The sequence below is a fragment of the Felis catus genome, chromosome A1 (assembly GCF_018350175.1).
Source record: "Felis catus isolate Fca126 chromosome A1, F.catus_Fca126_mat1.0, whole genome shotgun sequence".
NCBI classification, from domain to species: domain Eukaryota; kingdom Metazoa; phylum Chordata; class Mammalia; order Carnivora; family Felidae; genus Felis; species Felis catus.
The window spans coordinates 101,583,361-101,608,869 of record NC_058368.1 but is presented as its reverse complement, the minus strand read 5'-3'; the positions used below and the strand labels follow the sequence as shown (position 1 = coordinate 101,608,869).

The 25,509-nt window shown below is 41.3% G+C and overlaps 1 protein-coding gene across 14 annotated transcripts in view; it reads right to left on the bottom strand.

The window, feature by feature from the left end:
- Positions 1-222: 222 nt before the first annotated feature.
- The window catches only part of CSNK1G3 (casein kinase 1 gamma 3), a 106,577-nt gene continuing 81,290 nt past the window's right edge, over positions 223-25,509 (bottom strand). For 7 of the 14 annotated variants that reach the window (XM_045058295.1, XM_045058289.1, XM_023254710.2 and 4 more), the window contains 4 exons: positions 23,352-23,447; positions 13,391-13,497; positions 12,748-12,771; positions 223-2,731 (listed from right to left, as the gene is read on the bottom strand). In XM_045058295.1, the coding sequence (XP_044914230.1) occupies positions 2,677-2,731; positions 12,748-12,771; positions 13,391-13,497; positions 23,352-23,447 (282 nt within the window). In that variant the 3' untranslated portion in view covers positions 223-2,676. The remainder of the gene's footprint in view (positions 2,732-12,747; positions 12,772-13,390; positions 13,498-23,351; positions 23,448-25,509) is intronic. The other 7 variants (XM_045058322.1, XM_023254728.2, XM_023254730.2 and 4 more) reach the window with 5 other exon arrangements.

Below are 25,509 nucleotides of genomic sequence, written 5' to 3'. Positions count from 1 at the left end.
AAACCAAGCTCAGATACTCCCCGGTATGTACTTCTTACGATGGGGCTCCAACAAGGCAAAATCCTAACAGAGACGCAAACCCCTAGAGCCCGTCCCTCCCTTCGGCTCTGCATCTCACACAGGCGAAACTAGGTGGAAAGCGGGAGACTTTCAATGCCCACCTTACATTCGTAGGAGTAGCATCACTATACCCACGATTAGAGGAAGGGGGGAAAAAGCAAGTTTAAAAAAACTACCTTTATTTTTTATTTCTTTTTCAGTTACATACTTTTAAACAGGGATGTGTTTCATTATTCAGACATTCAGGCAATGTTGACTTCATTAGTGTTGACAGAAAAGAAGCATAAAAATGCAAAACATTGTTGGCTTAACCTGAACATACCTGCATCACCTATTACCGACCAGTTTGTGTCGCCAGAAGACTCTCTCCTTGGCGTTAAAATGGAGCACTTCAAGATATTGCTAGAAAGCAAATGTCTGCACACTGGTCTTTGCAGCAAATAAGGGTATTTATACTTTTAAAATATTTTAAGTCCATAATTGGATTAATATACACACCTTCTTATGTATAAGGAGTTCAGATCATATAAACACTGTACAGTCCAAAAACCCTACTGAGAATAAAACTAAATAGGCTTATGATAAGAAATACAGGTATCGCATGTATTTACAAATATCATAGACACACAAATTTGGTCAAATACTGTAAAGAAAGAAGTGGTTTCACATTATAACGGCCAAAACATCCATCTAGGCTGCTCAAGGCAAAACGAAAAGAAAACCTCAGTATGGAGCTCCTGTCGGTTGAGACATCGTGACAGTATACAGACAGACAGAATGGAAAACTGTTGACCAAACTATACAGCAAATGCCTTCTAGGCTGAGCGTGGGCCTTTCAAATCGAGAACTTGGAACGATCGCAGGATTCAGAGCAACGCTGATAAACAATGTCCCGATGTGCGGTATCTGTGTGGGCACCTAATTCAGCAAAAACGATACACGGACCTCGTGGCTACTAAGAAAAATAAATTACGGATACAATCAAATCCCTGTAAATGCAATAAGGAAGTCAAAAATGTCATTTATTTGCTTTCATTACACATTTTAAGTGTTACCTTGCGACAAGAAAAATAAATAAGCACGCCTGAAGGCATGCTGCCCGAAGACAAAGGAAGGGCTGCGTGGGAAGAGTAAGTAACAATTTCATAACTGAAAGGTGAGTGTGCGATCTGAAAAACATGATTCTTTTTCTGGCCAGTCGTTTTGTTTTAACTCTGCTTGAAACTTCTGGCTGGCAGACTGTGACCAAATACACCTGGTATCTTTATGGCTTCAAACAAAGCACACTTAAAAGAGCAGACTGGGCTTCCTGTTTGTGCAGAACGATTAACTTTGTTCATAATGCAGGCACTTCAACAGACTGTGGAGGCAAAGCACCTGACCCATCCTTTCCAAAATAGTTCTCACTCATCAAAATTATACTAAAAGGTAGGAAAATTCCAGAGAACCAGCAAAGTTGAATACAAGAGGCTAATGTGCACAGAGGGCAAGAGAGTGACCCAGTCTTTATTGCTGGGGGTCCTTTCTTTTTTTTCTTTTTTTTTTTTTTTTTAATCAAAGAGCAAATAATTAACAAACAGACATCACTGCATGGCACATCGAAGTTTTCTGCTTAAGGGAGAGTGTAATCATTCAGCAGGAGGCTTCAGTGGGATCTCCTCAGACTTCAACCTTACACATCGCGATGAGATTCACATTTATTTCTTCTCCTTAGTGTATTTAAAAAAACGAAAACAAAAACAAAACTCCAACATGTTTCATTTCTCAAAGTATTCGCTTCTTGCTGTCTAACATACATTATTATCTGGAAGCATAAAGTTACATTATACAAATATTTTGCTTTTTTTTTTTTCTTTTAAAAAAAAGCGCTTTTGCCACTTCAGCAACACTGAACTTCACAAAGTGGTGCAACAAAAGCAGAGCTCGTATTTACCACGCGACTCGTGACTCCATTTTACCACCTACCATCGGCCGCACCCCGAGAGCGTTTTTCCTCAGTACCTCTGGGCAGTGACTGTACCATGATTTCACAGAGAGAATGTTAATATGACTCACGCACAGCCGTACCGTCAGTAATACTGAAATCGATGCAGATGCCACACAAGAAAGGAACGTCCCGTAAAATAACTTCTTTTACATTTGGGGGCAACGGTGTCTTCTCTGTTGCACGATCCACCGGGCGGGGGGGAGGGGGGGCGGGGGGGGAGGAGGGACATTCCTGTTTGATTATGCTCTTACAGAAGTTATCAAAAACCAGATCAGGTATATAACTGGCTGACACTGAAGATACTGTACTGCTTTTTCTATAACAGGAGGAGAGCTTCTGAAAAATGTCCTCAGAACGGTATTCATCGACACCACCTCATTGGTCCATTCCGTTCATCGACGGGCAAAGCACTCGTGTTTCGACAAAACTTTAAAGCTTCCATAAAAGTTAAATTAGAAAAAAATATGAATGTAAGACAACCACAAAATGAAGTATGAAAGTATGTATGACATTTTTGTTTCTACGAGTGAGTCCTCGAAAATGTATGTGGTCACTACGGAGATGATTTTTAATCACAAGACAGCAGATGAACACGTAAGTAACTCCCCATGATCTGTCTGTGTCCAGAGTCATTTGTGGCGCTGTATGGTTTTCCTTTTCCTTCGTTTGAAAAAACAGCAGCACCTGTGGGCGGAGGGAAACACTTCTTTTATTATGAAAGTACTAAAAGGTCGCCAAGGAAAGGCAGAATTTAGCCTATTAATTTCAATGGTCATAGAAAGCAACACGCTAATGCAAGATACACGGTGAACATGCCAAGGAAGCAAACAGATTAGTGAGACTACGGCAGAGTGATCAGTAGTTTGTCATCAACGTGCCTTTTAGGAACATAGCAAGACGTTCTATGCAACATCAAAAGGAGCCACTAAATTGAAAAGGCTTTGCACCAAGCCTAACTGCGAAGCCACGGGACTGTGAATCCTCGCTGACCCCGCTGCATTCTATTCTGAATACTCATTAACCTCTGGCAATGGCGTGCTTTTATAAAATTCACCTTATGCACTCTCTCCCTTTCTTCCTGATATTTATATCTGATTGTTAAGACCAGGAAGAAAGAGACGGAATGCGTAAGGTGTGTCAGAACTAGAGTTAGAATTAGAAAAGGAATAAGGGGTTGGCGGGCATTGAGGAGGGCACTTGTGGGGACGAGCACTGGGGGGTCGTATGTGAGCGATGAATCAGGGGAATCTACCCCCAAAACCAGGAGCACACGGTATGCACTGTACCCAATCTGGCAATAAATTATATTAAATAAATAAATAAATAAATAAATAAATAAATAAATAAATAATGAATAAATAAACAGAAAAGGAAAAAAAAAAAAAAGAAAACCAATAATGATCCTAAGAGTGAGGATTTTATTTCCAGCAAGAATTAGTTTAGATTCCAAAAGAAAGAAGAGGAATACCAAATACACTCTTCAACAAACATTTTCCACCACACTTACAAACTGGAAGTGAGAAAATAAAATATGTCAAGACTTGCCTCCTTTAATTCTGTAAGGGTTAAGGTCAAGCTCATCGTAGGTAAATTAAGGTAAAAATTACGCTGAACATTTAAAATAGCACAATTGAGGTGACTCAGTTTCGTAGACTATGAGGGAAGAGCATGCTGATTTTTATTCCTAGGTAAAAAACAACTCTAGAGATGACCCCTCACAGGCCTAGTTTTTCCCACAATAAGTTCTCCTCATCATGAGAAGACAGCACATGTAACACGTGAAGAACAATGGTGAGGGTGGTACAAAGTCAAAGTTAAACGGGAAACACCGAGTAGCGACTAACAACAACAAAATACATGCATATGTGTGCTCGAAAAGCCTGGCATTCCTTCAAATAAAGGTCTGGCTGTTTTCCTCTGCCACACGGAACACAAAGTCCACCTATCAGAATACCAAGGGGACAGGCAACACATATAGAGGCTTCCACTTTTCCACTGAAGTCCAATGTGTGTGCATAGACAAGTATGTCAGTCCTATTTTGTAATTAAAGAAATATTTATATGCGTGGTGATTCAATTACCACAATACTGCCAATTCAAAGCCGGAACACAATGTGACCTTATAAAGATGTTCCTGTAATCCTTAGCAGCCCGCCTGCATAAAAGGATATTCCATGAATGGCTTCAAGCTAAGCATAATGGAGACCATATAACTTCAAGTGTCCTATCCAGCAAACTATGGTGGAAGATGAAATAATTCCCGGATATCTTTTCTATCTTTCTGCGAATGAAATGTAAACACGAACCCATACTGTCCGGCTAAATTACATAATTGCTCCACCCACATTATCGCTGGTCAAAAATAATTTCAGACCGGGGCGCCTGAGTGGCTCGGTCGGTTAAGTGTCCGACTTCGGCTCAGGTCATGATCGCATGGTCCGTGAGTTTGAGCCCCGCGTCGGGCTCTGTGCTGACAGCTCAGAGCCTGGAGCCTGTTTCAGATTCTGTGTCTCCCTCTCTCTCTGCCTCTCCCCTGTTCATGCTCTGTCTCTCTCTGTCTCAAAAATAAATAAACGTTAAAAAAAATTTAAAAAATAATAATAATTTCAGACCATTTATCGTGATTTATGGCGTGACTATGAAATCACTATGGGGCATTCAAAACCAAATTACATGATTGTGTTTTTTTAACCCCACTCAAACCGCACATAATGATTAGACCGTGAAGCGTGAATAATTCAAAACTGTATATATCAGTGGGTAAAGATCCAACTAGAAATATGTGCAGCTATCAATCTTTATGAATTTTACTCTGCGGTGACTACCAGAGAAACCAGAGATAAATTACCCCATCAAGGGTCTTGAAAAGAGCTACCTCTAGAAAAGAAGGCTCTAGGTACAATAGATTTTTCCTGGATTTATAAAAATGTCTTGTAACTATCAGCTACCTAAATACTTTCTCAAATGGGTGTTATACATATACATTTTCTCAAATAAAAAAGTGAAAAAAAAGTTATTTAAGTAAAAGTGTTAGAGATGAAAACCATTAGTCAAAAAAAAAGATATCTTAATAAAGGACTTAGAAAAGAGTCATAAAATGTTCATCTTGTAAAAAAAAATTTTTTAATTGATAGTGAGAAGAGACCAAAGACTTAGAATATTAAATTTAAGAACAAGATCACATTTCAATAGAAATTTATTTAGTATAAAGTTCTGATAATGTTCACTGTTCTTAAATACTGTCATTTGTCTTTTCAAATGCCAAACTACAATCTTTTAAAAGTTTTCTGCTGAAAAGGTGTTCTAAGAAGTGTTTAAAAATTGTTTTAAACGAGCCTTTTGGTGCAGGAAATTTAAAGCAATACATATTTTGATCAACAAGTTCCATATTTCTCACACTTCTGTTATTAGCAATTCACCATGTCTGACTTGTTTTCCTAGTGACATTTAATCTTCTTTCTAATTCACCAGACAGCTAAGTTCTTCCTATTTCTTAGGTAATCTTTCCTTCAATTATGTATTATTTAACACAGAAAACCAGCCCAAGCATTCACTTGAGCCTAAATAAAATTTTCAAATGAATCATAACGGTAGAGACCTTTTAAATTAAAAAGCAATCTTAAAAAGACATCTATTTTTTAAAAATAAATCCCACCAGTAAAGAGTACACCGTTGAAACAACACTTGCCAGGGAAGCTGGCATGCTATTTAACTCACTACCACCAGAGGGCAGCATTGCTGCATGCACTATGAATGCATCCACATAGACCAGATGCTCTAGAAGAAGAATTGCAGTTGTAGAAGTTGAGAAGAAAACTGATGTTTAACCTGTGGCTGGTTTCTTAAAGCTCATTACCAAAACGGATGATTTACAGTCTTAGTGATTAAGAAAGTGGGTCTCGTGTCAATTCCCTTCAATCTAAAACAGCACTGCTCCCACGTGGCCACTCTGTCACGTGACCATTTTACGTTGTCCCCCCCCCCCGCCCCCTCCCCCGCCCTCAGGACTCATCTGAATTTATCTTATTTATTTTCTTATTATCTTACATTGAATGTAAGCTTCTTAAGGGGTTACTCACAGATACGCCCCACAAATGGGCACAAAAATCCCCCCAAAATCTTTATCGAATAAAAAGTGGAGGACTTGCCTCAGAGACGCAACTCCTAGCCTAAGAACCGAGTCAAAATTCCAAAGCATGTTCTAAAGCGAGAGTTCTTACCTGGGGCCCACAGCCCTAGTGAAATCTCACTGAATGCAGACTTTGGTGCCTGTGGAAGCTTTTCTGGGGAAAAGCGGTTTGCGCCAGATTCTTCAAGGAGACTAATCCCAAGTGGCACCGCTCTGTCTACATGGTACCTGCCAGGTGTCCCCTCCAGCTCCTCCACCTCCAGTGAGTCCTTGGACCAGAATCTATGGGCTGAGGGCTGGAGACACTGAGCGGCCACCAAGGCATCAATTTATATGAGTGCAGGCAAATGTGTAAAAAGAGGCCATGTGATTTTAACCCTTGGTACAGCTGAAAGAGGAAAAAGTTACTGCTAACAGTAACTGCAAACAACAGCCAATACGGCAGGAATGTGCACATACACAAGCTCTCACAGATGCGGGGAGCGAGCTCTTTTGGTCACTGAATTCAACTAGCTGGCCTTAGAAAATTGGCCACACCCTTACATTTTTTAAGCCCATTTTTTGTCCAGGCTGCTCAGGGGCTCTATTTTCTTATGTTATTAGTCTACACCTCATTTGCAGTCTCTTCAGATCTCCACTCTTGACAACCCTGGGGAGATGGATTAAGCTTACCAGACATTTAAATCATGTTCTTGTCAATGCTTCTTTTTTTCTTGGCTCTTTCTTGGTTATGCCTACGCGGTTCCAGCAAGCTAACATGCTCTCCCAGGTCAGGCTCATGCTTCTCACATGATTCCAGAGCTAGCCTAAAAGCGTTGAAGCCACACCTCTACTCTTAAATTCTTTGGAAATAAATGGTAGATGCTGCTTCCGATGAACTTGAGGGTTGTCGCTGTAAATACTGTTTAGGTAGTAAACAGGAAATCATAACGGATCAAAGTCCTCAACTATGAGGAAAACACAAGGGACAAGGCATTGCTTGGGACATTATACCGCCAATTCCCCTTTATTCAATGCCTCTTTGCTTCCTCTAGGATGTGACTGTCTTCCGAGATCCACATCAGATCCTTTCTTCTCACATCTACCCAGAAAATGACCCATGTTGCTCTGTCTGGATCTGAAGTTCCTACCTGTCCCTTCAGCAGTAACTCACTGTCTCCACCTTCGGTTGCGAGACTGTGTTGTACCTGCTGGACCCGTCCCACTTAGGACTCTGGAGCCTAGGCTCTCCTTATCGGGGTCGATGAGTATACACGTATCTTTAATTCCTTGACAAAGGATTTTCTCCCTTCAGATCTATAAATGAAACGTACTTTCATATATCTGGATCCCTTATGGAAAACATGCGAACTGACCAGTTAAGCAAGAAGAGTTTAGACAGAAGCCCAAGTCCATCCACAAAACCACGCTAACTGGGAACCACAGATCTACCCTCAGTTTCAACTTCTTCCTCTCCATCCGCGGGCAATCGGTCCCTCAAGTCTGAAATGACTTTCAAAGTTGGGCCATCCTCTCGTGCCAGCTTACTCCAGGACCTGTGGCCTCCACCACTGCTAAGAGCCTCTTAACACACGTCCAGGCTAAGTCTCCTCTTCTCCCCAGTGTATCATCCAAACTTGTCTCCTAGGGATGCCCTTGCCCTTTGCCTTTACTATCTCACCCATGGTTCTCCACGGTCTAGATGTTAAGCCCACACGGCTCTTACAATGGGGTTCCGATCTATTTCCACTCCCCTCTTGGTCTCACCTTGCATCAAGCTTCCTGTCCAGGCAGCCCATACGACACAAGGGAGGGAAGGAGGGAGGGCGGACGGATTTTATAGAATGTAATGAGCCCCAGGAAATGACATAAGCCTCAAAAGTGCTGCCCAACTAAATGCCTCAAGGCTCGATCTGATGGTACCATTTCTTGGCTTAAAACCCACAGCTTGCTCTTCTGTCTTGAGAACCGATCACGTCTATTTTTTTTTTTTTTTTTTTACTTGCCTACAAAAGTCCTTTGCGATGAGGCACTTAGACGACTTCCCACTGCAATGCATTCACACACTCTGTACGTGCCTGGGTTACTCCTCTCACCTGCCTCATTCTTTCCTCGCTCCCGTGCTGCTCGGCCACTTCTCCCTGTCTCCTGCATCCAACTCCTTTGCCAAACCTACTCATCTTCGAGAACCGGGACCCATGTGCCCTTACCCAGGAAGAGGTCTCTGATCTCTCAGCCGGAAGTGCACACTCCAGTCTCTTCAATCCAGTAACACCATATCCTAGAGGCCAATCCTGGAATACCTGGTATTAGGCCAATGATTCTCAATCCTGGCTGCTCCTTAGAATCAGCTTGCAAGCATTTTAAAAGTACTGCCAGCCGGACCTCCACCACAGACCAATGAAATCGGAAACTGATAGCGCAGCCTGAGGGCTGGCCTATTCTGCAAACTCCCCAGACGCTTGTGATTCAAAGCCAGGACTGAGGACTACCACTTGCCAGTTACTGGGTACTTGCTATCTTTTCTAAGGGAACAGCAGGGCCTTGACTTCTCCTCCTCATCGTGACATTACCAAATATGCAGTAACTGTTCGGCAAATGTTGCAAAAGGGAAAGACAGCAAAGGAGATGAAACAAGACAATGGCATAATCCTTAAAAAGTCAGTAACTAAACCAGAAGAAGCCTTGTGTTCCTAAATTCCTGGAGGGAAAGATAAGGGCGCTACCATTTGTATCACCGAACTTGAAAAAGAAACAAAAAACTCTCTGATACAGTGAAGAAAGGGAAATCTCATCACTAACGAAGGAGCCATTTAATGTGCTGGACAACAGTGTAATTTCCATCATTGGGAAATCACGTATCGAACCTTGAGACGCGAAAATGTCCAGAGGCACCGGGTGGCTCAGTCGGTTGAGTGTCTGACTCCTGATTTCGGCTCAGGTCATGATCTCACCGTTTGTGAGTTCCAGCCCCAAGTTGGCTTCCACACTAACAGTGCAGAGCCCGCTTGAGATTCTCTCTCTCTCTCTGCCCCTCCCCTGTTCTCTCTCTCTCTCTCTCTCTCAAAATAAATACTCAAAAATAAATAAAATGCCCAATGTAAAATAAATTATAATCAATAGGGTGGGGTGAGGGCGATCTCTGTCAGTCACAGAGAAGAAGAAAGAGGGGAAGCTGGAAACGCAGTGTGGAAGAGAATTCTCGACAGGTGATGAGCAATTTAGGAAAAAACACACTCTCGTGTCTTCACTACAGACTAAGAAGGTATGAGTGTAACAGTCACCCTGATTAAAGGGAAACCAATGCGAGGTGGTGAAAGAGTTTTCAGCCAGTGAAGAGGCAGGGAAGTTCAGAGGATTTCTGTAGCCCATCTGCAGGAAGGCTTTACTGAAATCATGGGTTGCTATCCATTTTTTTTTTTTTTAATAACTGCTTTATTAAGATACAACTCAAATCTCATACAGCTCACCCTTTTAAAGCTTACAATTCAGTGGTTTCTAATATATTCAAAGAGCCCTGCGTCCGTCACCACAATCAAACCTGAAAACATTTTCACTGCCCCCAAAAGAAACCACATAGCCTCACCTATCAGCAGTCACTCCCGCCCCCTCTCCCCTGCCCTGGGCAATGACTAGATTCCTCTCTTGATTGACCTAACTGGACATTTCACAAAAATGGAATCCTGAGGTATTTTTTGTGCCTGGCTTCTTTCACTTAGCATCACGTGCCTGATTTCGGTGTTGTACGTGGCCAGCAAACAATGGTCAGTCCATTGTATGGATACGCCACATTATGTAATTGCAATTATCTAGTAATAACTCATCATCCTGTTTTAGGCACTGGGGATCTGAAGATGAAAAAGGTCTTGCTTTCAAGAAATTCAAGAAGTTTCAAGAAGCTGGAGAGAGGTCAAGAGAACAATATACCGACAGCAGACTGAAAGAACCCACAGAATAGTGTTCAAAATGGAGAATGGGGCTGGCCAGGACAAGCAGAGGCCAGACTAGGAGGGGGATGAAGGGCCTGGGGCCAACCGTGCCAAGGAACCTGGACTCAAATCTCCAGGCAACGGAGGACCCTTCCTTCAGGAAGAACCTTCCCACCACACTTGCTTTTTCTCTCATCTTCTAACACCTACACAGATAGAAACGCAAACCTACAACATATACACCCACACCCATCCCAGCGAAATAAATCACCATGCCATTCTTCCAAGCTACCTCCAGAAAGCGTGCTCTGATCACCCTGGCAGTAAGTAAGGCTTTTCTTTGTAAGCCCTTACAGGTTTTTTATACCTTTTCATGGTAGTTATCACGTACAAATTACGTACGCATGCGGATACACTGAAATCCTCCCTGCTGGTGTGCAATCGACTTAAGGGCAAGGGCAGTTTCAGATATTCTAAAATCCAAGCAGTGTAACTGGTGATTAAATAAACCGGGAAAAGGTCATCGGTTTGGCTAAAAGCAGGTGTCTGGCACGACGTGTGCACAGAACGGCCAGTCTCAGCGAAGAGGGTGGGTATGGAAGTGAAAATATGAGACACTGATGGAAGAAGCACACAGCCGAGAACACAGAGATGGGGAAGGTCACTGGCAGCCGGAAGCGGAGGAATAAATAGGGTGGGGATAGTTACGGAGCCCCCTCCACGCACCAGACAAACAAGCGGTGCTTTATCCCCATTCGTCTCCTCAACAGCCTACGAAGGAGGTATTCATAGGCTCGTTCTGCAGAACGAGAAGTACGCTTCAAGAAGGTAACTGTAAGTGACATAAGCAGGGTTCTACAGCCTGTGCTTGCCTGCACAGGACACGTGCTCCCCACCGTGACACATTGCCACCCTACTTTTGTAAGTGAGCTTACGTCTGCACAAACATCAACTGCGGTTTTGATTCTTGATGTAAAAGTGCCCAAGTATGTGGCTAATTATACCCTCAAATCCACTAAAATAAGTCAGACTGTCAATAAGGGCCGTAGTCACAAGTGATAAAAACGGATACTTGATCACTACGGCTCTTGAAAAAGAAATATTCACAAAAGAAGTTTCCTGAGCTTGCAGCCAGCAAATAAGCATTGTTTTGAAATTTATGTAAGGTTCCTCTCGGATATGAAAAGAATGTTCCAAAATTTACTAATCTAAGGAACTTTCTTTATTTACCCCCAGGTGGACTCAAAATTTGTCCTGAAAACTAAGAGGAACATATTTAAACATTTCTTTTTAACGTTTAATATTTTTGTGTGAGGAAGAGACAGCGCGCACACACGTAAGCAACGGAGGGGCAGAAAGAGAGGGAGACACAGAACCTGAAGCAGGCTCCAGGCTCCGAGCTGTCAGCACAGAGCCCAAGGCGAGGTTCAAACTCACAAAACTTGAGATCATGATCTGAGCCAACGTTGGACACTTAACCGACTGAGCCACTCAGGTGCCCCAAGATCTTTTTTTTTTTTTTCAATTTATTTATCTATTTTGAGAGAGACAGACACGGCGTGAGTGGGGGGAGGGACAGAGAGAGGGGGGCAGAGAGAGAGAATCCCAAGCAGTCTCCCCGCTGCCAGCGCAGAGTCTGACATGGGGCTTGAACCCATAAAGCCGTGATATCTTGACCTGGGCAGAAACCAAGAGTCAAAGAGTTAACCGAATAAGCCACCCAGGTGCCCTAAGAGGAGCATTCTATTTACTTTAAAAAAAATTTTTTTAATGCTTATTTATTTTTGAGAGAGGGAGCGAGAGTGAGTGCAAGCAGGGGAGGGGCAGAGAGGGAGGGAGGCAGAGAATCCAAAGCAGGCTCCAGGCTCTGAGCTGTCAGCACAGAGCCCGACATGGGGCTCGAACCCATGAACCACGAGACTATGACCTGAGCCAAAACCAAGAGTGGGATGCTTAATGGACTGAGCCACACAGGTGCCCTGACTAAGAGGAACATTTTAAACATGGCATTAGGACTAGAAAAAAGAAAAAAGCAGAGGATAGTTTAAATTCAACATTAATTCAACTAACAGAATTTTTTTTTCATAATATCTGCATGTAGCAGGAAGTATTTAGACGAGGACTTCCCTAACACTCTCTCTCTAGAGTTAATCATGAAATGTATCAGTGTATTCCATGTATATTCAATGGCAACACAATTAGTAAATGACATATGGTTTTAGTGACACTACAGGGGTGAGGGTGGGGGATCTGCTACGGGAATTAAAAATTACAAACAGGAAAAGAGAGAGCTTAAAACTCAAACTTCCTTCTGTTTAAACAGCAAATAAAGCCTCTGTGTTACAAAACAAATGCACAAGCACAAGCAGAGTGGGTGTTATCAACTACTCAATTAAAAAGTGCCCCCAAGTCTATGTCACTTAAAGCAAAAAAGCAAAAAAAAAAAAAAAAAAAAAAAAAAAAAAAAGTTGCAGCAGGCAAAAGAGCTCCTCAAACAATTATTTCTTGCTTTTCAGACCTCAAATAAATGACACCAAATGTTTTTGAACAACTTTTACCAATTATAATTTCTATGTTGAAAGGTATGTTTTTTTAAAAAAGCAAAAATCTTTGAAATGACAGTCAAGGGAGCTATTTCTGCCTGCCTACACTTGCAAACTCACCACATGTTCAACACTTTCTGGCAGCTATACACAAAAAAAAAAAAAAAGAAAGAAAGAAAGAAAGAAAGAAAAAGAAAAAGAAAAAAAATACAAGGAAAAAAGAGAGAGAAAGGGAGGGAGAGGGAATGGGGGGGAGGGAGGGAGGGAGGGAGGGAGGGAGAGAGAGAGAGAGAGAGAAAGAGATCATCAGAAGTAGCCCACATTGAAAACATCACATTGTTTTTCATGCTTAATTTTTTTCCAAGCAGCTTTATCATTTACATTCGTAGAAGAACTATTGTGAAACTAATATAAACACATGCAGCATACTATAAAATTAATATTCTTATGCTTACAGAAAAAAACGAGCATCTATCCTATGGAAATAATTTTCATGCATCAACGCTCCTAAAAATAAAATGCTAAAAACAGGCTGTTAATTCTAAGTAAGAAATTGAGCACAGTTCCTAAATAATTATTTTTGTATTGTAAAACTTATTTACTGAAATAGCACTAGTTTCAACTTAGTGGTTAAAATAACTATAAATGTCACTTGTTTTGCATGCACCTATTCCCTTAAAAAAAGTCTCCAGGAATACTTGTAAATGACTATAATTCTCAAACATGCATAGTTTAAGAACAAAGAAGGAAAACAAATCCGTACTTGGTTTCATCCATCACTTCTACTTCCGTAGGGGCTGTGATGGGTGCATTTGAACGTCCTGCGGTGGGGTCATCTGTGTTTAACTCTCCATTTGTCGAACTTACAACCTGCCGAAAAGAAAAAAAAAAAATTACATATACACAAAGTAACAGATTATACAATGATAAAAATTAAGATTAAAGTATGCAAATTAGAAAGTTAATACGAAGAACACAAAACAATTAGTATGTAGTTGAGTTGTTCATAACTGAATAAAGTAACAGGTCTAATATTGTATGAAAAATCAAGGCTATCCAATATTGGCTTTCCAACTAACTCCCTTTTCATCTTGAAATTTCTGTCTTGTCTCTTTGCCTCTATTTTTAAGGCTAATTCCTGTGCTCCAGTCCCATCAGTTCCCCCAGGTGTGCCCATCTCCCTAGGCACCTGGCTACGGCATTAACTGGTCCCTTTGTGAACATCCATACAGCTCCCTCCGACAAACCTTGTGCTTCTGTCTGCACCCCCCTGCTTGGGTCTCCCTCGCCTCCTGCCGACTCCTTCACCTGGCTGGTCAGGGCCCTGATCCAGGAGTCACTGTGATTCCACTCTCAGACTGAAACCCTACATTTCATCCATCAGCGAGGCCTGTTAAATCCTCCCCCAAAACACAGCCCCAGACCAATCAGTTCTGGCCACCTCTATTACCACCAGGGCTGTGGTTCAGGCCACCTCAATGATCTCTTGTGGATATGAGAGCAACAACCTATTAACTAGTCCTGCTTTCACCTGTCCCTACCCTCCATTAACGGACAGGCCACATGACAACCGGAGCGCTCATTTTAAGATGGAAATCAGATCACGTATAATTATCTGCTTGAATCTTTTCAAGGGTCAACCTTCCGTTTCACTTAAAATAAAGATCCATATTCTTTACCCCAATTTACAAAGTGCCACGTCTGAACCCTGCCTACCCCTCGACCTCCTATTACCTTTTCCTTTGTTCACTAGCCTCCATCCAGTATGTCAAACTTATTCCTGCCTTAAGGCTTTGGTATCATCTCAATGCCTGAACTCTCTTCCTGCTGAATGGCCATTTTCCTATCTTTCAGATTCTCAGAGAACATTTCTAAAGCAGGCCCTTTCTGTCACACAATCTAAGACTTCCATTCAGACACACTATGTCACGTTATACTCTACTGCTAACTCTTTGTATAGCATTTACTCAGAGGTGATCCTCTGATTATGTGGACTGACACCCACTCCCACCTCCTCCTGCTCCATGACAGCAAGAATTTTGTACTGCTCCCTTCTATATCTACCTGCTATACCTGGCACAGAACAAGAAGTCAATACATATTTGTTGAAATAAATGAATGAATGAATGAATGCATGCAAGGATGAGTGAAATCCTGAAACAAAATAAAAATCATGGCAAAACACCCACATTCTCCCCAATCCTCTTGGTCGTACAAAGTCATCTTACTATCCTATTTCTTGCTTTCCCCTAAACTTCTTCAAAACAACAGTCTTAACACTTTCATCTGCCATTCACTCATTCCTTAACTTCCTACAATCTGTACTCTGTCCCTACATCAGATTTCTATTAAGATTGCTCTTCAAAGGTTACCGATTCCTAGAAAATAGATTCAGTTGCTCTTTGCTCGGTCCGCATTTTCCTGTACATTTCTGTATCACTTAGCACCAGTTGGTACTTTAGAGTAAGATGGGTCTAGAAACAAAAGTTAGCTCTAACAGCTGTGCAACCCAGGAAAGATATGTCATCGTGCTGAACTTCAGTGTGCTCAACTATGAAATGGGAAACAGGAATATCTATTTAACAAGACTGATACGGGGATGAAACGGAATCGCTATGTAAACCGCAGTGACAGGCATGTAATACGAGCTCCATGAATGGCGGCCACAACTACTCTGCCAGTGTTGCCTGCATTCGTGGCTTCAGCCACAACCCCTACGTAAAGCACCTGCTGAGCCAACCACTGACCCACACACTCACTCAGACCAAGTTCGGTACCTCAAACTCAGTACTTCCAAAATCGAACCTCTCACACTCCCTCTTAAATGTGCTTCTCTTCCTGTATCTATGGTTCCAATTTCCAGTAACCCCTACCATCTTCCCAGACTGGACTCCAGGCTCAAAAGCGAAGAATCAGGCTGCTGCTTCCCCCACCTGACCTCGTCATAAGAAAAATAATGTTAACGTATCATGGGCCTGGACACCACATTGACAGCTGGCTACTGGGTCCATTTACAGAGCCCCCATTTTACTGAAACTTCACTAGTTCACATGTACTTAATAAGAGGTCACGACATGCCAGGAAAAGCAACTATGCGTCAACCTACAAATCTAGATTAATGCAGGAATCATGGAGGCTGAGGTTCCTATATCCTATGCGGATCTACTACCTACAAATGAACACTACATTTGTGGCCACGGCTGAAAAACACACAAAAACCACCCAGGTCATCTTCAGAGACAACCAACCCCAGGAGAGGAACACTCCCATTTGTTTCTAAGTCTGCCCCCCTGTTGAGACACCAGCTTCCTCCTTCCTGGCATTCTACTGAGTTCCAAGGCAATTTTTTCTCTTTATTTCTCCCTCTTTCTGAAAACACGTAACAGTCGCTATTTGCTCTAATTATCAAACGTAATTAAGCTCTTTATTCTTAATTTTTACAACGTCAGAGTTCCTACACTGAATTACAAAGGAGAGCAGGATTCTTATCTTGTACTCTTGTACTCGCCACTATCTGTAATTTTCAGGATGCTTTGCATACAGAAGATAAACAGTTCACTGAACAATTTCCACAGCTCTTCTCTCCACGTAATAGTCACAGGTTTCTCTTCCTTCTCTGTGCTCCACAGCCCTAGACACTTGGACGGATCCGGTCTCAGCCTATAGGCAGCTCCTCGAACATGTCTTCCCTTACTTTAAGTGGCATAATTGAAAATTTACACCTCATGTATTCTAAATTTCCAGCAAGAGCACCTGTAAGAGCATGCTGACTATATAATCCGACTTACTTCAGTTCCACAAAGTCATACCTGACTCTAATAAGCTTTATTCCACTGAAATGTTTCCAATCTCATTCCACGTGGTCAACCAGAACCAGACCAGAAGGAAATAACATCCTCCATTATGTCCTTCTTTAATGTAATTTTTCTTTGCTTTCCCAGATTCCCTAACTCTCTAAGAAGAGGCTAACATCCCAGGCTAAGAAGAGAAGCAACATGGTAACAGAGTTCTCCTATAAAAGCAGCCTACTTAATACCGGTGACATAAGACTATGTCAGGGCAGTAAAATTGCTTTCACTTAAGAAAAGTAAGGTCTTGGGGCGCCTGGGTGGCGCAGTCGGTTAAGCGTCCGACTTCAGCCAGGTCAAGATCTCGCGGTCCGTGAGTTCGAGCCCCGTGTCAGGCTCTGGGCTGATGGCTCAGAGCCTGGAGCCTGTTTCCGATTCTGTATCTCCCTCTCTCTCTGCCCCTCCCCCGTTCATGCTCTGTCTCTCTCTGTCCCAACAATAAATAAAAAAAAAAAAAAGAAAAGAAAAGTAAGGTCTTTTTGCAAAGGGGGATTTTACAAAAAAACAAAACACCACAAAAAAAACCCCCAAAGACATAGTATTATAAATGCTATGTCATTATATTCCTGGAGACCTAAATCGATCACATATACACAAATGATTTTCATCAACCAAATTCTAAAGAATGATTTCATTTATGCGACATTTCTACAATTATAACTTGAACTAGAACATGCAAGTCCACGAAATATTAGCGTCCAATGGCTGATTTTTTGTAACAAAAGCGTATCTAAGATGACAGCTGCTTTCAAGTCTGACATTTGAAAAAATAACTCAGGTGTTTTACAGGGTGTTTTGTTCTTGCTGTTCTTTTTTTTTTTTCTTTTTTTTTTTTAAATTTTTTTTCAACGTTTATTTATTTTTGGGACAGAGAGAGACAGAGCATGAACGGGGGAGGGTCAGAGAGAGAGGGAGACACAGAATCGGAAACAGGCTCCAGGCTCTGAGCCGTCAGTCCAGAGCCCGACACGGGGCTCAAACTCACGGACCGCGAGATCGTGACCTGGCTGAAGTCGGACGCTTAACCGACTGCGCCACCCAGGCGCCCCTGTTCTTGCTGTTCTTAAAGGAATGTTCTCTGATAGTCTCACGGTGATAAGAAACTCAGTCTAATTTTTATTTTAAGAGGTTACGGAAAAATAAAAGAAATAAGAAGGCAACCAGATGAAGCGGAGTTTAAGGGGAGAGAATGTGGAAACAGCCTGCAGCTAAGTGTGGGAGATAAGTGATGGTTCACTTAAGGGCTGCCCACTATACCTGATTCCAAAAGAAGTCCTTCTCATAGACTTTTGAGTACAAAGACAACACACGCTACCTTTGTCATCAATGACTTTAGAAGGCCAATTAATTTACTTTCCAAATCCAGTGACCTCATACAAACGAGTTATACTACCACCTTCCTAATTTCTATCTGAGTTATGGTAAGCATGCTGCCAGGTGCATAGTACAGGCTCTCTGTCTTCATTAACCAGATCTCCATCCAGCCAGTAAATATACTAGAAATACTGAAATGTTATATATCTCACTTACGCCCTAAGCTTTTTCTAAAAGTCATCTGTTAAGAAAGCACACTAAGAAATGAAGACATAGTTTAGAACAATTTCCAAAGAGATGACTGGACCTGGTCAGGGTTCACACCTACCACATGAACCAACATTCTTACATATTCTAAAACCTAGAGCGACAGTTCTAACTGATGTTCTTGATATTTCCAACTGACATCCTGAAGGCACAGGGACATCCTCATGGACTTTCGGTAAAGATGCACCAAAATGGATTTCAATCTCACTTCCGCTGATGCAAGTCCTAAGCAGAGCCCTCTACTCTTTGAGTACTCGAGGATCTAGAGATGTTACGGGAAATGTTACGGTAGCGGAATCTGAAAGCAAACCTGTAATGCGGATTTACCCCAGTGGCACCGGGACAAAGAGTCTCCTGAGATAAACGGAAGGAGCTGAGCTGGAAATGGCTTATCTCCTGAAGGCACACGACTCTCCCCGCACAACCTCCCCCTAGCAGATTTCAGTGCCCTGGAAAACAGGGCAGAAAGATAGGACTGTACTGGTCACTCATTCCTCCCCCTTGACAGTACCTCCGTATTTTCAAAGATTTGATGAAGAAAGCTGACACTGGTTATTTGCAGTGTTTTAGACAGACCAGTATTCACGACGGGCACAACGGAGGACTGACTGCGATGTGGTACTGACTCCTGACACTTGTAACCATACATGTTACCTTGTCAAAAGACACTTGTCTCTTTCCTGCTATCATCACCTGCATTTGTATTTTTCGCGTCACGCTGACTACAACATCACAGCGCCCGCTACGACAATTGTCACGCTTTCGTGGCCATCCCCGGGACCTGGCTGCACAACACAGCAGCACTGTTTGCGGTTCTGGCCTTCCCCCCTGGTGGGGGGGTGGAGGGGGACGGAGCCACGGAGTTCCTTAACTGCAACCCAAGGCTGTACAACTAGAGGAGATTTCCAAACCATCAGGAGCTGCGCCATCTCACGTACTTTGCCAGGAGCCCCCTTACCGTTTGTCTTCCTCCCTCTGGCAGAAACCACCTGTCCACTCTCCAGACCAGGCTCTCAGGTGGCCTGGTGTCCAGGGAGTCATGCTACAGCCACTGGCATGGCTCCCAGGGGATGCGATATGAGCACTGCCTGCTGCCAGTGGTACATTTTAAAACCTCATTTTGGAGGCGCCTGGGTGGCTCAGTGGGGTAGGCATCCGACTCTTGATTTCTGCTCAGGTCATGATCTCACAGTTCGTGAGATCGAGTTCTGCATCGGGCTCTGTGTTGACAGTGAAGATTAGGATTTTTCTCTCTCTCTCTCCCTCTCTCTGCCCCTCCCCTGCTTGCGCATTCTCTCTATAAATAAAATTTTTAAAAATAAATAAAAAATAAATAAAAGCTCATTTTGGAGATCCTGGTTCGCCAGGCAGAAAGGGATCAAAAAGGGCTAAATGACATTACCTCCTCCCTCAGCCCCCAACACCAAACTAGATTCTACCTGCTAAGTATCTCTCCAGACCTCTCCCGTCTTTTCATCTCCACTGCCCATCACTTCCCTCGGCCAGACCTGCCTTAGACTTCTCCTCCCTCCAGTTTAGTCTCCAGCAAAAGTCTCCTTTAGGAAAAACACTAATCGGGTTATCCTGCTTATCTCTGCACGGCCACCCAACATTCTCAAATAAAGTACAAATTTAATAACAGGACCTGTTAGGTCCTTCATGATTTTTCTCCTGCTGACCTCTCAGTCTCATTTCTCAACACACACACCAGCTTGAATGGACGGTAGTCATTCGCTTAGTGTAAAGCCTCTCTCCCCTGCACAACCTTACATGTGTTGTTTTCTTGCCTGGGACCGTCTTCCCTTGACCCTTCTCCCTTCTTCAACCGGTAACCCCTACTGATTCTGCACGTTAAAAACAGGTGAAAACACAGATTCAGGTAAAAAAGAGACTGCTTTTTCCAGGAAATCTAAACCTACAAAATCCAAGTTAGGTCCTTCCCTATACATTCTTAGAGCACCCTGTACTTTCTCCACTTATCACACCGCCTGTTTAATTAACCCTCCCCATCGACTGAAAGGTCCATGGGAACAGGCACCTTGTATCTGTTACTCCTCCTTTTTATTCAAAGACTCCAGCAGGGTGCCTAGCACCTCCTAGTAGACATTTACATCAATTTGCAAAATAATGTAATGGCCAAGAAACTGGAAGTAATGGGTCTAAGCTTCTCAGCCATATTTATTACCAAGGATTCTAAAGGAAGCAGAAAGGGGCACAAGCTGACTGCCCTGGGAACTTTCCCAAAACACATATAAGCCACAAACAGATGCAAAATAAAGTCCTCAGATACTTAAATATTATTTTTAATCTCTCAAGTGGGAAAAGTTTATCCAATGTATAGCTGGAGCCTTCTGGTCAGTGAATTAATATGATTACACTAAAGATATTGAATAAAATTAGATAAATCCCACTTTGACAATGCATTCTTTGGGCTGTACCACTAGACTTCACTTCCCAGACACTACTCAAATTTCTTAATCTGAAAAAGCAACAGATTATTCTAGTATATAGTATTTCATAAGCCCCACCTTCTATGCTAAATACTTTTTAAGTTCTCATGACAAAACAATGAGATAGAGGCATTATTAATGTTTCCGTTTTACTGATGAATAATATAAGGCACAGAATGTGAACTCGAATTTGACTCCAGGGCTTGCGCTCTTAAACACAGTGAAATCACCTTGGCAACCTATCTGTTTGATCTGTAATGCATATAGTAATTCTGGAAAAACAAGGCGTTCATATTTGGACTCCACTATTCAGCTCCTATTAAAAGCGCATGCGAAATAATGAGTAAGTGAGGATCCTTCTGTAGGTCAAAATGGCAAGAGGTTTCATCTTGCATGTCAACCGGAAGCAGCCTGGAACGCTTTGAGGTGCCTTGCTGAGAGCAGTTCGGAGTTCCAGGAAAAGGGTGCAGTGATAGGTGCAGAATGGATGCCATGGGCCCCAAATCGCTCACTTGGGGTAACTCTTGATTCTGTTTCCAAATATCCTAAATGTGTACTGTATTTACTTAACACCAGAGAGCTCTTTACTTATTATGGTAACGTCTTTCCTAAGAAACTACTGGATAACATGTCCTTAATATTTGTTGAAGGCAATTTTTTACTTGCCATAAGAAGTCAACACTGGAAACTTTTGTCCAATGGGTCATGTAATGATCATCACACAAAGCATCTCAAGGCAAATTATCCTCACACTTGCGTATTAACAAAAAGGTTTTTCTCTTTATCTCTTCCCTTTATCAGACAAGATTCCTTTGTTCAGAAACAAACGTAGTATTCATTTATTATAATTATCACATTACCTCGGATTTTAGGCACCTTTCTTTCCTCTGGTTACTAGTTTTAAATTACAATTTTATTAGTCCAATTACACAAGTGTCCTGTTGTAACTTTTTCAACTTTTTAAGTGGGGAGGACACAGAGCATAAATGAAGTCAATATTTTAGGATAGAACAAGATTCAGGCATGAGCCTACTTACTCTGCCAGTAAATTTTTCACAGGAGTCAAATTGGCTTAGTGTCCCATCATGTCAGCTTACACAGCGTTGTAAAATACATTCAGGAAGTCAATGAAAATAGTGAAAATTTTTTGTTTTACTTATGAATACAGAATTCTAGGAAGTAAAACTGATCACTTATTACATATTAGGATAAAGCCAGATGTAGTCTCTGTAGGAAGAGAAGCTTTAAGAAGAGGGGATGAGAAGGAACCAGAGTTGAAACGACTCTTTGGGAACATATGAAAAAAGAGAACATAAAATACCAGAGTCATGAGCCCACAATCAAACTCATTCACCCTTTGATTGTCCAGAGATCCCATGAGCTACCTCTGGGAATCCCACAGAGTAAAATGAAACTAAGAAAATACAAGAGTGGTAATGGCACAGAAGTGGTAGGAAAGCTTTCTAATAGTGTCTTAACTGTTGTGACATCCCTGAACACTGAGCAAGACACCTGCTATTGTAACAAAGAACATTTTAGAAACGTGTAAACATATACAGACACGTACACAATCCAGTTTGTGTTATGAAACTAAATGTAATTTGCTCCATTAACTTTTCCAAGGATATGAATTGGAGTCATAATAAAGTTTTACAATTCAGGCACCCTTGTCTCTGAGTCCCTCAGTCTAAATTTTTATAAACTCTTCAAATATCTCTGTTACGCAGGACTGAAAGTTCCACATACTCCAAAGTTCTATAAAAATATTGGGTTACGTAATTTAAATTGCCTCTAAGATTTAATGTGAGAAAAACATGAGAACTTAGGAGATTTAATCAAGAATGGATTTTTAGAATTCAAAGCAAGAAAGACTAAAATCCAGAGCAGAGCTCCAATAAACTAAATATATATAGATACACACTAAGAAAAATGCAAATTTGGTAAAGCATAATGGAAAATTATTCAAAGTGGAAATACGTGGAGGAAAAAAGTCAAAACTTTTAAAGAAAGTTCTAAATTGAAATGGACTGAGATAACATTTATTATCTCAATTACTTTAAACCAGCATTTAAATTACCTTAAGCTGGCATTTTAAAAGAAATAAAAGACTTGGCAACCTTTCTCTTTCTACAATACACATAAAAGATGGAAATTTAGGGGGCATGAGAGGGCAAGATATAACTATCTCTAAGTGCACAGTAAACGGGTCCGGGAACGAACACATCAAAAATAAATAAATAAATGAAGGACTGTTTTAAATTTTTATAAAGAAAGTTGAAGGGAGCATTCAATAAGTACTTGCCCTTGAAATTATTTTCTCCATCTGCTATTTTCTACAAATACAAACAAAATAAACCTTTATAAAAATTAAGGTCATGTTTATTTGACCAGTTAATCAGAAAGTACATTCTGAGTATGAAGGATGGAAGAGTTTCGTATCTATTTAGCTGACTTAAGTTTGAAGAAGGCAAAATCAACAAAAGGGAAAAAAGATATGAAAGTGTTCTATTACATTAAAAAAGACTGAGCTTATTATTGGAAAATCAAGCTTAACACATGTTTCACACAGTACAGTTTGTCTTTCTAACCTGTTGTGAGTATGACTTACCTAACTATTGTTGATTATACTTGCAAAAATGAACAAAGGTAAAATCGTAGTATCTCTCGCTGGTGGTCTTTCTAGGCCATGTTAATTTCACTTTTTTGGTTAAATACAAAGGAATAGGATTATGGAGAGTTCAGCAACAAGTTTTTCATTAGGATATGAAGTCATGCCATGAGTTTCAAAAAAGGGTTAGTTGTATAAATTTGGGAAATAATCACTCATGCAAAAATCAGAAAATACCTGTACCGAGCCACCATGTCTGTCTGCTGCAAGGTGAGCTCTCAAATGGTGGGGATTTGCCTGCTGGGAGTCCCAAGCTGCCCTGTGGTCTGCCGACTGCCATTTATTTAATGCATGTGGCATGCGTGGAAGAAGAAAAACCCAATATGTTAAACATCTCATCCTTATAATAGAGAAAACAAATGTATAAAAGGAAATTTAAAATACCCTCACTATTCTGAATCACAGCTGCAGTTACCTTTGCGTACTGGATGTGGAGAGGTTCTTAGTTAAATGGCTACTATTAGGTATTGATCAACCACAAGAAGTAAAACAGAACCATAGAATTTAGAAGTGAAAGGACTTGAGATACCATGGGCTCCACCCTTAAATTTTATAAGTGAAGTTAACAAAGAACCAGGGAGGTAAAAAATGATGTGCCCCAGAAAGCATTCCAAATGAATCACAGAAGTACTACGATGCCATCCAGTATTATTTTCTTACAGTAGAGGTCCCCCTTGGTTTTCTGATGAGGGACTACTTCTAGCAATGTTAAAAATGATAGTCCTTAAATAGCTGTACTTAGGTCCTAAAAAATCTTTCTCTCTTGCTTAGTACCATGTTTCTGATTGTGAGGTTAATATGAGAAAACAGAAAAGCTCTCTGAAAAGGGAACAGTGTTATAGAGAACACTAAATGTATATGACGAGCAATTTGTTGTTGTTGTTCACTGACACTCCTACTTATTCAATGAATCCCTTTGCTTCCTTCACCTCTTTTTATCTGGTTCAAATTAAGGAACCCATTCCCAGGACAGGCTGATAATTCTTGATGCTTTTACATGACTCGGCAAATGTGCATGGCAATAACCACAAACTAATAATCTACCAGCAGAATCAGGAGTTGCTTAAGAGGGGTCAGTGTGTACGTTTCAGGAAAATGTGGATGACACTAATAAAAAGAAGGGCAAGGGATAAAATATTTAAAATTCTTTTACAACTTGGTTCTGCATTAGCTTCTTTGTAGGTGTTATCTCATCTTGAGATACAGAGTATGATCCTCATTTTAATGATGAAGAGATTGAGACTTTAAATACTTGCCTAAGATCACAGAAATTGCAAAATGCAGCAGGGATTCAAACTCAAGAGCCAACTGCTCTGCTCTGCCCATAGTACTACCTAGCTCCTTAATACAATTACACATGTTCTCAAGTCTTCAGTCCTCCTTTCTTCCTCTCTTTTTCAACCTAAGTCAAGAAAAACTTGCCACAAAAAAGAACAACGTGCCACAATCCACCGAGTATACTAGGCTGTCGGGAGCCTGAGCCTATCAGTAGCCAGAGCAACCCTGGGCAGGAAGAGATGTTAAGTGCAAGGAGCACAATGAATAAATGTTCCACCACTAAGCTTCCCAAACAAACTGTACAAGGCCAAGTTATGTACGAAGTGTGAGATGGCATGAAGTATGTCTATCAAAACAATTACAAGAGTTCTCGGCCTTTTCATTAAACCCTCCATGTTCATGACCCAAATCTGGCAGGTGTGTAGCTTAAATTGAGATAAATTAGATAAGAATGAATCTGAAGAAGAAAGAAGGAAAATGCTGCTGAAATAGAGACAAATACCTCCATGCTGCCCAGAACGACAGGTGACATGAGAGGGTCATGGGCTGCATTCAGAAGACAGTAAAAGCTCTATCGACAGCCTCGCCTCAGAATCCACTGTCACGTGCACGTGACACTGTGTCTAAAATTTCAGGAAACCCGCAACTTCAACCATCAACTTCAGGTTACAAACTGTGTATCTGGGGACATTACAACATTTCAGCCGTTCAATTTCACGTTCTTTTGCGACTGTCAACTTTGGGTTTCTCATAGGACTGAAATATTTGTCTACTGCTTCACAGGTATTTAGGAAACGTTTTTGAGTTTTCCATTATGAGGACAGTCTGCATAGCCAGGTTTCAAGTTTAATATATACGCTACCCTAACGGGTTTCCTGAAAAAACACAAAACAAAAAACAAAACTCGACTCCCTACATTTAGTGCAACAAGGACTCCACACACACAAAATATGGTTCCTACCCCCAGTAAGCTTACAATCTAGCTAGGAAGACAAGTCTAAACCATATAGAAGTTAAACTTGAAAATACTTACAATCTAACTGTACTCGACAATAAG